The sequence below is a fragment of the Vulpes lagopus genome, chromosome 11 (genome assembly GCF_018345385.1).
Source record: "Vulpes lagopus strain Blue_001 chromosome 11, ASM1834538v1, whole genome shotgun sequence".
Taxonomy (NCBI): domain Eukaryota; kingdom Metazoa; phylum Chordata; class Mammalia; order Carnivora; family Canidae; genus Vulpes; species Vulpes lagopus.
In genome coordinates, this window is record NC_054834.1 from 28,068,184 (window position 1) to 28,081,031 (window position 12,848).

The 12,848-nt window shown below is 43.6% G+C and overlaps 2 protein-coding genes across 3 annotated transcripts in view; one reads left to right on the top strand and one right to left on the bottom strand.

The window, feature by feature from the left end:
• SDHC (succinate dehydrogenase complex subunit C) overlaps positions 1 to 3,621 on the top strand; it is a 38,034-nt gene extending 34,413 nt beyond the window's left edge. For both annotated transcript variants that reach the window (XM_041722891.1, XM_041722892.1), the window contains exon 6: positions 2,768 to 3,621. In XM_041722891.1, the coding sequence (XP_041578825.1) occupies positions 2,768 to 2,872 (105 nt within the window). In that variant the 3' untranslated portion in view covers positions 2,873 to 3,621. The remainder of the gene's footprint in view (positions 1 to 2,767) is intronic.
• A 752-nt stretch (positions 3,622 to 4,373) lies between these two features.
• CFAP126 (cilia and flagella associated protein 126) lies at positions 4,374 to 8,586 on the bottom strand. Its single transcript, XM_041722890.1, has 5 exons — positions 8,560 to 8,586; positions 6,898 to 6,960; positions 6,619 to 6,699; positions 5,936 to 6,112; positions 4,374 to 5,625 (listed from the first exon to the last, which is right to left on the bottom strand). Exons 1-5 carry the CDS (start codon positions 8,584 to 8,586, stop codon positions 5,311 to 5,313), a joined length of 663 nt encoding a protein of 220 aa, XP_041578824.1. The 3' UTR covers positions 4,374 to 5,310.
• Positions 8,587 to 12,848: the final 4,262 nt, after the last annotated feature.

Genomic DNA, 12,848 nt, shown 5'->3' on the forward strand with positions numbered 1-12,848 from the left:
CTCTCTCTCTCTCTCTCTCTCTCTCTCTCTCTGTGACTATCATAAGTAAATAAAAAAAAAAAAAAAAAGAAAGAAAGCCAGGGTGGGATCAGATTCAAGTGTGAAAGGAGATGGGGTTGGAGGGGTGATAGAGTCTAGATCCTTCTCCTTGGCCAACACCCACAGCATGACAGAGGGAGACCCTTCTCTGTCCTAGGTAAGGCTGGCCTGGCAGTGGTACCCACCCCATACCACAGCTTATGGGCACAGTGATGCCCTACAACCTGCATCCCCACCTATAGGCTGCAGCCCAGGACAGAGAGTCTTAAAAAAGAAAATAAATAAATAAATAAATAAATAAATAAATAAATAATAAAAATAAAAAAAAATAAATAAAATAAATAAAAAGGAATTAAAGCTCAATCATGCCTCCCCCAGGTCAGAGATCAGTCCCTCCTCTAGCATTTTAAGATTTCATGTTTTGTGGTCTCCCTACCCTTAGTCTTGCTTTTTTCCCCCGAGAACAGAGTTATGATTCCTTTCTGTCTTGTCTTCAGTCCCTTCCTAACATGAGCCATCTGGGAGGTGGATACTGTTGCCTTAATCTGACCTTTATAACTTCCACATCAGAATCCAGAGACAAGCACTTTCGGAATTTCAGTCTGGTCCAATAAACAGTTTAATGGAATCAGAAAAGTGAGAGATGAAATGACCTATTTAATTAAGTGTATCTATAGCTGTTCCCTAGGGCAGTGTTCAGTTTGATTCACAATGACTTCACTTCCCTCCGGGAGGGGATGGAGAGGGAGGGCATTTCCATTAATGACATCTTATTCCACAGAACAAATCCTCTAATGAAAATCAGCTGATCAGCTTCCTCTGTTCACATCCTGGCTCTAGTGGGGCTGGCCATATATTTGCTTTTGTCTCGGTATGAGGGGAGTGGGGGGAGGGGAAGAGGTTTTGCAAAATCTCAGAACTCACTCAAGATTTTCTGCCTGGGTTCCTGCCTGTCATGGCAATCTCTTTGTTGAGAAGAGTGAGGAGCCTAAAGGCTTTTCTTAAGCCCTTAAATCTGCTTTTATTTTTTCTTGTAGCAAGTACTGGCTCTGAGTGTGGGACAGGATTTGATCTGTTCTCCATGATAGACAGTCCTAGCTTTTGCCCCTCTGAAGTTGGTCAGAATTGATATAAAGGAGTGGGAAGTGACAGGGTCCCTGGCATTCTAGACAGTACCTCCCCATCACCACCAGGCAGTAGGACTTGATTTTTTTTGGTAAAACACTGTGCCTGTATAAGCCAAATAGCTCTATAGTGGAATCTCCTAGACTTCTAATCTAAACTAAGTAGAGGCTTATTCCTTATTCCCCCATCCTCGTTCCCCCCAGCTCTTAACTTTTCTCTCTCTCTTTTTTTTTTTTTTAAAGATTTTATTTATTCATGAGAGAGAGAGGCAGAGACATAGGCAGAGGGAGAAGCAGGCTCCATGCACCGGGAGCCTGACGTGGGATTCGATCCCGGGTCCCCAGGATCACGCCCTGGGCTGAAGGTGGCGCTAAACCGCTGAGCCACCCCGGTTGCCCTCTTAACTTTTCTCTTAATTACTCCTTTAGTTTAATGTTCAAAGTGTGCTGGGGTGGGATCCTGGGGTCCTAGGATCCAGTCTCACATTGGGCTACCCCAGGGAGCCTGTTTCTCCCTCTGCCTGTGTCTCTTATTTCTTTCTGTGACTCATGAATAAATAAATAAAATCTTAAAAACAAAAACAAAAACAAAAAAAACCACGAAGTGTGGGCATTTGTGTTGTATTGGGGCAGTCAAGTGTGGAAAGCATAGAACCTAAAAATTCTACTTTTGCCTTAGGGGATCTTTTAATGACTTAGAGTATAATACATTAGTATCTGTGGAGCACAAGAGAGGCTAGATCAGTGTTTTTAAAACCCTGGTTTTGATGTAGTGGGTAGAAAAAATCAATTTTTAGTGGGTTGTTATCAACAAAACCAGGAATTTAGGGGCCCCTGGCTGGCTCAGTTGGTAGAGAGTATGACTCTTGATCTTGAGGTCATGAGTTTAAGCCCCACATTTGGCGCAGAGCTTACTTTAAAACACACACACACCCTGGAAGTTTAATAGCATATAATATGTAGAATGCAGCACACATACTAATGGCAAATATTGCTTATTCTTTCATGAACTTTTGCTATAAATACACTGGCAAACAAAATTGGGAATTAGTGTTATAGATCCCAGAGGGTTTTTTTTGTTGTTGTTGTTTTTGTTTTTGTTTTTAGAATATTAGTTCTCTGACAACTCTTACTTCTCAAGTGGTGGGAGGGGGGGGTCTGTGCCTGACTGTATCTGAGAAATCATCATGTATCTTATATTCCTGTCTTGCAGCTAAATGTTTACTAAATCTATGTGACCTTGAAGTTTTTCTCCCCCATATAATACCTTTAGCATTCTGAGGAACTAGTTTGTGGAGGAACACACTTAGGGAAGCATTGATTTGGTTGTGTTGTCATGAGGGAATTTTATCTCTTAGGTCTGGAAGCTTTTATATGTATGGGCTATATTTTGTATGTATACCTTTTCCTGTCACTGTGAGGGTGGTGGGTACCGTGTTGTGGGTTTTGGGAAAGGTGAAGGTGGGTGCTGAAGTGCTGTTCCCTCGAACCATGCAGGGAGGAGTGGCCCGTTCTGTGAGGTGGAGCTCCTTTCTTAGAAAGGAAAGTACCCTGGATGCTGATGCTGAAATTCTTCCTTTTTTTTTCTTTTCTTTTTTCTGCAGATATGGGACCTAGGGAAAGGCCTGAAGATTCCCCAGCTGTACCAGTCTGGAGTGGCTGTCTTGGTTCTTACTGTGTTGTCCTCTGTAGGGCTGGCAGCCATGTAAAGAGCTGGAGTTCCCAGCATTGTCTTCCCATAAATGATTCACTGACCTATCTTCCTGTTTGTCACTCTCTTCTCCAGCCAAGGCAAAATTCTCCTGATTTATTTAGACCCTTTTGTGCCTGCATATTCCCTTGGAGCTTAGGGAAACAGAGTACCTAATAGAACTATAGCAGCGGGAAAGGGTCCAGTTTTGCTCCCTTGTTTCTGAAGATGGAATGACTCAAAACTTCCCTTTTCCTGCCCCTAGCTTGCAGCCTACTCTGGGCCTCGAAGCCCTCATTCTCTCTCCATATTGGGCCTTGATTTGTGCTGACAGTCAGCTTTTGGCTCCTTCTTCCTGTGACAGTGGAAACAATGCCAGCTCTGTGGCCTCTGCCATGGGGACTGGGAGTGGGGCTGTGGGTGCCACTGCCTGTGGGTTGCTAGCTTAAAGGACAGTTCTGTTCATTGGTCAGGGTCTTCAGCACCCACACAGTGTGGCTGAAAGAAGAGGGATGGGGGTGGAGGGGAGTGAGCCTGTCCCAGCTAGAGGAAGATCAGGAGGGTCAGTTGACTCTTAAAGCAGGTTTGGGGAGAAGATATATAGCTTTTAGTGCAAAAGGAAGATCCAGAAAATTACATTGAATCTATTAAGGGTTATTTTTTTCCCCCTACATTTCTGAAAAAACAAGGCTCTTTTCTAATCCAAATTCATGTGACATCTGTTTCTGAAACTGAATTAAAATACTCATTTTGAAAAAGAAAAAAAAATACTCATTTTGTCTTTGACTCTCCTTGAAATCTAGAGAAACCAAGAGAATCGTGGTTGGGGAGGAGCCAGTTTCCTCCCTTTTCCTGTGGTCCTAGGCATTTTCATCTCCCACTCTGACCTTTCTCAGGAGGGAAACAGTTTGTCCTGCAGCTGACCACTGGAACAATTTTTAGGGAATAAAATGCAAGTAACCAGAGATTGAATATCGTGCAGAAGCCTCAGAGAAAGAAGGAGCAAGAGAAAGGAGGTTAAGCATGTGGAAAGCTTTGCATTATCACAGGGTCCTGAATCCCAGTGAGAACTGCTCATAGACCTCAGGGTAGAGTTCAGCAAATGATGATCCAGTAAGGGAGCCAGAGGACCAGTGGAGGTAGCAGCTGAGGGATGATGAGCTAAGTATATAGACTGGGAGAGAAAGGAGAGCCGAGATAAGAGAGGAGGGATTGTTGAAGACCTGGCAAAAATCTGTAATTTGATGGAGAAACTTGCTGCTTTTAAAACCCCTGTGGGCCAGCCTCTTAAATCCCTAACTACCTTGGCAGGAGTGCTGCTTTGATAGTCTTTGGAATCTCAAGGGTAACAGATCAATCTTGTCTAGAGTTGTTGGGAAACCGGTTAGAGCTGTGGGTTAGAGAGGAGGAATGATGACTGTAATTAGTGGCAGTTGGACAAGAAGACCTCCTGAAAGCTAAGGCCGTGGGCACCTGCTACCTCAGCCGTCTTCCTCAACGGCCCCCAAGTGGTCTTTGGCTTTACATGATGATCACTTCTCCCTTTCTGCTAGACTAGCCCTGGGAAGCCTTTGTAGCCTTCTTCCAGCTTAAACCCTAAGTCCTCTGTGCCTCTCCTTGGAGTAGGGGACAAGTGTTCGCAAGGGAACACTTTGGCATTGGAGCTGGGAAAGGCTTGGCAAGGGCATGCAGTTGAACAGCCAGCGCGAGGAAGACACAGAATAGGAGAATGATAAGCAGATGTTGGAAGCTGGGAAGTGGTTGGGGAACTTCTTACCTTTTTGGCGGCTTCTTACCATTTGGGTGATTGGGGTTGGGGTAGAGTGGTCCTCATAGTTGTTATTCTGCCCTGAATAACTACTTACCATCTCTCTCTGGTTTTCTTCTAATCCCTTCTGTATCTTCAGTTTTCAAACTACATACATAGGTACTTTTGCTTGAGTTTTACTTTCATAACTCTCTCTAGTTGGTCTGCCCTCTGTTCTGTCATCAGCTGTGAAGTCAGAGATGAGGGTAGTGTCTTCTGTGCTGGCTTTCCATACCTCTTCTTCCCGCATCTTTTCCAGACATGCATACTCTAATAAGCAATTGTATTTCTGACTTGGAAGTTGTAGTTGTGCATGCTCAGGATGAAAAATGAGGGGTTGAGGGTAAGAAACTGGTTCTTTGGGAGGTTTCTTTTGCTGTAGTTTTAGTCTTGGTCACTTTTGGAGCAAAACTGACTCAGTCCTTGTAAAAACATGTTCCACCTCGAGCCCCCATCATGATCTTTTTCCTACTTTTTTTACCCCAACCCACCTCCTAGTCATGGGTTGTAAGAGGCAGCCGTAACAGGAGGAGAACATTCCAATCAGTAATAGATTCAACAAATGATGTTTATTTTCCAAGTTTGCCTTTATTCCCACCCTATACTTTCCCTGTTCTACATTCCTCATGGGGAGGTCTGGCCGACTTCACTCAGTCTCTAGACAGCTTTTTCTCAGTGTGGTCCTGCGGTGCTTCTGGAGCTCCAGGTTTGTATCTCTGGACCTCAGCTGAACTAGGGTTTGCCCAGTGTTCTGGCATACACAGGCATCCAGGTGGGGTCTTAAGAGAGCTAACTGGGCTTTGGGGTCCTGGAGTATGACCTGCAGAGGGGTGTGAGCTTTGGGGTTGGTCTGGGGAGTTGAGGTTTGCAACTGGAGAGCTTGGAATTATGATTGGACTTGGTGCTTGTTGTACCATCTTTGTGAGAGACTTCCCAAGTTTCCTCTGACCGTCTGGATCATGAGGCTGTTGGGTAGAGTGGAAGAGACTATCATGTTTCTGGTCCGGCCTAGATCATTTCCAGTCCATCTTAGAATTCCAATTCCCTATCTCCCTGTACCATGGACAAAAGGACAGATCCAGTCATTTTTGTGCTGTGAGGGAAATAGGTCCTTAGCTCATCTCTTTGGGTCAGCAGATGGGGACTAGGCAAGGGGAGACAGAGCTGGGTAGAGGTTCCCCCTGCTGGAATAGTGGTGGCATAACCAGAGGCATTTCTGAGGTTGAAAAGAAATGCAGATAATAGGATTTGAGGTTAGGTGGGAGGAATACTTACCTTGCCGAAGATTTCAGGACACAGCCCATTGGAGGCCTTGAGCAAATCTGGATTTTTATGTATCCATTTGGTGAGGGAGGCAGCACCAGCAACTGAACGGGAGGTCAAGGTCACCCGAGCAGGGGGTACCTTCAGAGGCATTTGCCAGGTGCCCATGAAAGATCCCCAGGGACTCTCCTAAAAGGAAGAAGACGAGGTTCTTCACCCAGCGTCTCACTCCCAGTGCTGACCTATTGGCAGATGAGTTCTCTTCCTCCCACCCTTCGCCCTTGTGATGCATGGTGCTGAAATCAGACTGAAAACGGGCTCCCAGTCTCCCCACTCATCCTTTACCCCCTTCCTCATTTAGATCACTCTAATTTCTGCATCACATTAGCTCTGCTGGCTTCACTTAAATTCTGTGTCCCTAGGCTAAGTCTGGCAGTGTGCCCCCTGCAGAAATCTTATCATCATGTGAAGGTGTTCATTCATCGGTTTGAGGAATTCTGGGTGTTAAGCGCAACTTTATTATATTGGATAAACTGGCTGGAAGTTTAGGAGCAGTCACGTTGTAATGGGAATGAGACTGAACTTTAATTTCTGGGTAATGGCTGCGCTAGATTGCAGACCTCCCATCTCAATTACTCCCATTCTGTGCCCTGGTTCTTTACCTTCCCCGGTAGGAATGGGGATCAGTATCTCACCTTGGACCGGGGCACTGAAGGCAACAGATGACCACGATCATTGGCGATAATCTGAGTGTAGCCTTCTTGGGAAGAAATTCTCTGAGGAGGAGGTGAGGAGAGAAGTGCTTGTGAAAAATGGAATAGAAAGGAGAGAATAGGTATCCAAGGGATTTGAGCTAAGGGCTGAGGGAGAGGAGGATATGGGAATTTAGAGGAGGCTAAAGAAATTAGGTGCCAGTGAGTTACAGATATGGTGGGAAGAATCAGATACTGGCTCCGCAGGAGCACATGCAGTACCTCTTTTGTTGGCTTGGCCGGAGACCAGTTCTGTAGATACTTGGGTGAGAAAGCTTTTTCATACTGTGGAGAGAAAGATGTGACGCTCAAAGACCTCATACCCAGGAAATGATGACAAGGCACAGTTCTTTAGAGTTGAGGACCAAAAGGCCTATAGAGCCAAGCTAGACTTTAACTCACTATAGAAGGGATGTAATTTTTTGGCCTAAATGTATGCTGTTCAACATGGCACCACTAGTCATGTGTGGCTGTTGGACATTTGAAATGTGACTAGTCCCAATGGAGGTGCTTTGTAATTTTGGAGAGTTAGTACAAAAAAAATGTAAACATCTTATTATAACTTTTTAAATATTGATTAAACATTGAAGTAATATTTTAGACTTATTGGGTTAAATATATTATTAAAATTAATTTTGTTTTTTTTTTTTCATGTAGCTACTAGAAAATTTTAAATTACATTTGTGACTCTCATTATCTTTTTGTTGGACAGCCCTGGTCTAGACTACGGGTCTGCAGACTGTGGCCCATGGGCCACATCCATCCTCCTGTCTGTCTTGGGATGACCTGAGAAAGCAAAGAATGGTTTTTATAGATGAATATTTGCAACTGATTTGATAAAAAGGAACAGTAGCTTTGGTTTTTTTTTTTTTTTTTTAAGATTTTATTTATTTATTCATAGAGAGAGAGAGAGAGAGAGAGAGAGAGAGGCAGAGAGAGAAGCAGGCATCATATAGAGAGCCTGACGGACTCAATCCAGGGTCTCCAGGATCGTGCCCTGGCCTGCAGGCGGCACTAAACCACTGTGCCACCGGGGCTACCCGAATCAGTAGCTTTGTATCCCAATAAAGTGACGTGTTTTCTCATTCCAAAAGAAGTCTTCTTTTTTTTCTTTCTTTTTTTTTTTTTTTTAATTTTTTATTTATTTATGATAGTCACAGAGAGAGAGAGAGAGGCAGAGACACAGGCGGAGGGAGAAGCAGGCTCCATGCACCGGGAGCCTGATGTGGGATTCGATCCCGGGTCTCCAGGATCGCGCCCTGGGCCAAAGGCAGGCGTCAAACCGCTGCGCCACCCAGGGATCCCGAAGTCTTCTTTTTTTTCATTAGTATTATAAAAAATTACAGTTATGATATTTTGTTTTTTTTTTAAGATTTTATTTATTTATTCATAGACACAGAGAGAGAGAGGCAGAGTCACAGGCAGAGGGAGAAGCAGGCTCCATGCAGGGAGCCCGATGTGGGACTCGATCCTGGGTCTCCAGGATCACACCCCAGGCTGCAGGCGGCACCAAAGCCTGCACCACCAGGGCTGCCCACAGTTATGATATTTTGAATTTTGTCAAAAATTTTATGGAAAAATATTTTCTCTTGCTGTACCTACATCTCTAATTTTGTCACTTGACCCTAAAAATAAAATACTTATCCTTTGGCCCTTTACGGAAAAAACTCTGCTGGCCTCTCGTTTCCATCCTACAGACTTAACCATGAGATACCTTTCATTTGTCCGTGGGCCCTCTCTACCCTGAGGACCTAAGGACGTGAAAAATACTATCTCACCCCACTTTCAGCTATTCATTCAATAATCAGAATCTTCTGGGAAGGTCAGTCCAAAGGTAAAATCTGAAAGGCAAAACTGAATGTTAGAGATGGAAAAAGGACTTACCTGGTTGGCACTGTAGTTCGTGGCCATGATCCTGCCACTTTTTGCTGTTTTCCTCTGTTGCCTGGCAACCGCAGAAGGCGGGCCTTCCAGGACTGCCCGGCCCTTTACTTATCTCACTTTCCTGGATGGCACTGCCCCAACCTTTCCCTTGAAATTTAGGTTTGTTTTCGTTTCAGAGATGTGAAAGACAAAGTAAATCAACAGGAGAAAATTAGCTGAAGAGCAGCCTTGTCTTTTTAATAGCATAACTTACCCTACTTAGGAACTTACAGATTGTCTTTGACTGTGGTCTTTAACCATCTCAACAAACCGTGGAACACGAAGAGCTGTTTCTGGGGCAGTGTGCTTTCACGTATAGCGGACTTTAGAGCCAGGCGCTGGGGTTTGAGTCCTCACTCAGCATAGTAACATAGGAGCTGTGTGATATTAAACAATCGGTTCCCCTTCTAACTTCTGTGGACACATTTAGATTGTGAAGATAATAGAGCCTGTCTTTACAGGGTAAAGGAGATAAAGTGTGAGCCGTCTAGTCCATACCATTGCATAGTGGGTACTCAGTATAGTGAGACTCAATTTATAGGCTTCACTACTTTGGTATTGGCAGTGATGAGGTAGTAGTAGGATCTAGTGGCAAGAGATCGGGCAGGGATGGAGAAGCCATGGTATGGAAAGCACCTGATTTGGAGAGTCAAGTGGTGGTGCCAGGACACAAACCTAGTATTCATGGGACTGGGCCACCCCTCCAAGACTCCTCTAAAATGGCATTATCAAAAAATAAATAAATAAATAAATAAATAAAATGGCATTATCGTATCCATATCCTGGATTGTCAGAATTAATGAGAAAGTGAAACTACTTTATTAGTTGCAAATCTATTTATACATGACTTGTTAAGGTGAAAGGAAAAAGCAAATAAGTTGTTCAAAGAAATAATTGAGAACCAAGAGACCGTCACAAGGGATAGTCAGTCCCTCTACCTTCCTTTCCCCTCAAAGTCATCATCCCAACGAACACCAAGTATAAGAACACTCCTACACTTCAGCGCTCAGACACTCCATACACCTGCATTCGCTTGTTTTGGAGGCCCTGGCAGTTAACATCGGGATAACAGATGTGAGATCTGGAAACAGGACTTGTGTGCTTCCTCCCTTTGGTTCTCGGCACTCTGCAGTGATAACCTGCAGACCCGAGGACTCTGCTCTAGGGTATTCATTGTGGTCCTCAAAACTACAGGGATTGTCAAGCAACCAGCTTTTCTCTCAGAACTTCTGTCTTCAGCTGGTGTGCTTTTCTGATAGAGTTGTAATATTACCTGGTGACTGCATTCTTATTTTTTAAAATCACCTAGTTTTGGGATCCCTTGGTGGCTCAGTGGTTTGGTGCCTGCCTTTGGCCCAGGGTGTGGTCCTGGAGTCCCAGGATCGAGTCCCACATCAGGCTCCCTGCATGGAGCCTGCTTCTCCCTCTGCCTGTGTCTCTGCCTATCTCTCTCTCTGTGTGTCTCTCATGAATAAATAAATAAATCTTTTTTAAAAAAATAAATAAGGGATCCCTGGGTGGCGCAGCGGTTTGGCGCCAGCCTTTGGCTCAGGGCGCGATCCTAGAGACCCGGGATCGAATCCCACACCGGGCTCCCCAGTGCATGGAGCCTGCTTCTCTCTCTGCCTCTCTCTATCTCTCTCTATCATAAATAAATAAAATTTTAAAAAATAAATAAATAAAATCACCTAGTTTTTGTTTAGTGGAAAAAGTAACGTACATGGGGTGGGGAAGGGATAGTTGCATTTTTATGGAAGGATGGTTAATGAAAAGCAAATCTTGGGCAGCCCTGGTGGCGCAGCGGTTTAGCACTGCCTGCAGCCCAGCGTGTGATCCTGGAGACCCTGGATCGAGTCCCATGTCAGGCTCTCTGTATGATGCCTGCTTCTCCCTCTGCCTGTGTCTCTGCCTCTCTCTGTCTCTATGAATAAATAAATAAAATTAAAAAAAAAAAAAAAAAAAGCAAGTCTCTGACTTCAGCTCCCAGTCTTGCCCCTCAGGGGCGATTGCTAATTGCTGTTCCTATAGTAACTACTTTTACTATGTTCTTGTGTCGCCTTCCAGAAGTATTCCATGCATTCTAACACTAACACTGGCAAGATATCCACATTGTTTTATGACTGCTTTTTTGACTGTCTTGGGAAATTTTTTTTCATGGTAGTATATGATTCCATTTCCATTTTAGGATGCACCATCGTGTATTTATTTGCATTATAAATAATGGCCATTTGGATGGCCATTTAGGGTATCTCCAGTCTTTTGCTGTTATAGACATTCTCTCTCTCTTTATTTTTAAGATTTATTTATCTGAAAGAGAGTGTGTGCATGAGCTGTGGTGGGGGAAGGCAGAACAAGAGAGAGGGGAGACAGATTCTGCTGAGTGGGCAGATCACTGGGCTTGATCTCCTGAAACTGAGATCATGACCTAAGCCAAAATTGAGTAGGACACTTAATGGACTGAGCCACCCAGGCACCTCTGTTACAGACATTCTTGCAGTGAAAAACTATATATATGCATGTATATCTTTATGAATAGATATATATATATAATTTTTTAAAAAGATTTTATTGATTTATTCATGAAAGAGAGAGGCAGAGCACAGGCAGAGGGAGAAGCAGGCTCCATACAGGGAACTCAACATAGAACTCAATCCCAGATCCCCAGGATCACGCCCTGGGCTAAAGGCGGCCCTAAACCGCTGAGCTACCCCAGGCTGCCTGATATGTATATAATTTTATGAACATATGTGGTTGATAGGATACATTTCTAAAAGGGAATTTAGAATGCAAGTAGACAGTGTCAAGTTGCCAAAGACACTGTGCCAGGCTATACATCTTCTGACAGTATATGAGACGGCCTGGTCCTCTATTCTGTTTCCACCACTACTCCTGTTTTTACTATTTCTGTCAATCTGATAATAAGAATGAACATAGTTACTATATGCCAGCCACGGTTCTAATTAGTTTTTATTACATTTTCTCATTTGGCTCTCATGACCACTCTAGGCAAGGAAACTTTAGGACATACACAAGAATAGAGTGAGGATTTAATCCTAAGTATTCTGACTCTAGAGCCTTCGGTTTTAAGCATTACACTATATTGTCTTTTATGTTGGAGGTAAAATATGGTGTAGCATTGTTTTAAACTTGCATTTCTTGGGGGAGGCCTGGGTGGCTCAGTGGTTGAGCATCTGCCTTTGGCTCAGGGCATGATCCTGGAGTCCTGGGATCGAGTCCCACATCAGGCTCCCTGTGTGGAGCCTGCTTCTCCCTCTGCCTCTGTCTCTCTCTCTCTGTCTCTCATGAATAAATAAATAAATAAATAAAATCTTTAAAAAAATAAAATAAACTTGCATTTCTTAAGTTCTGTGGGGTTTTTATTATTTTGCATATGCTTATGAGCTTTTTTATTTCTTTTTTTTTTCCCCTAAAAATAACCTTCTCTGTCTATTTCTATTTGCTTTTGGGCTGTTGATTGTTTTTGCTAATCTGTTCATTGAACTCTTTGTATATTCAGGAAATTAGTACTTTTGTCAAACATGTTGCAAACATTTCCTGCCAGTGTATCTGTCATTTAATTTTTTGTTTGTTTGTGGCCTTTTTTTTTTTTCACCATGGACATGTCTTTAATATTTATGTAGTCAAATTTATTGCTCTTTCTTTCTTTGCTTCAGGATCTTATCCTTTGAATGGCTTTTTGGGTTTTGTTTTTGTTTTAAGATTTTATTTAGATAAAATTTATTTATTTATTAATGAGAGAGGCAGACACACAGGCAGGGCGAGAAGCAGGCTTCATGCAGAGAGCCCGATGCAGGACTTGATCCCAGGACCCCGGGATCATGACCTGAGCCAAAGACAGACGCCCAGTCGCTGAGCCACCCAGGTGTCCCTGAATGGCTTTTTGTAAGTTCCAATGTTTAAAAAAATAACTCACGCAGTTTGTTTTTATATTTAAATTTTTGTTCCGGGATCCCTGGGTGGCGCAGCGGTTTGGTGCCTGCCTTTGGCCCAGGGCCCAATCCTGGGGACCCGGGATCGAATCCCACGTCGGACTCCCGGTGCATGGAGCCTGCTTCTCCCTCTGCCTGTGTCTCTGCCTCTCTCTCTCTCTCTCTCTGTGTGTGACTATCATAAATAAATAAAAATTAAAATAAATAAATTTTTGTTCCCCCTCGAATTTATTTTGGTGACTAGACTGAGATCAGGCTCCAGATGCCTAACTAGTTGTCTGAGCATCATTCATGAATAAA

What these genes read in the sequence shown, in the direction of transcription:
- CFAP126 (XM_041722890.1), bottom strand. Translation starts at nt 8,586, where the DNA reads ATGGCCACGAACTACAGTGCCAACCAG. An exon ending in CGAACTACAGTGCCAACCAG is followed by an intron (nt 6,961 to 8,559) that starts GTAAGTCCTTTT and finishes TTCTCTCCACAG; the next exon opens with TATGAAAAAGCTTTCTCACC. An exon ending in GTCCTGAAATCTTCGGCAAG is followed by an intron (nt 5,626 to 5,935) that starts GTAAGTATTCCT and finishes TCTACCCAACAG; the next exon opens with CCTCATGATCCAGACGGTCA.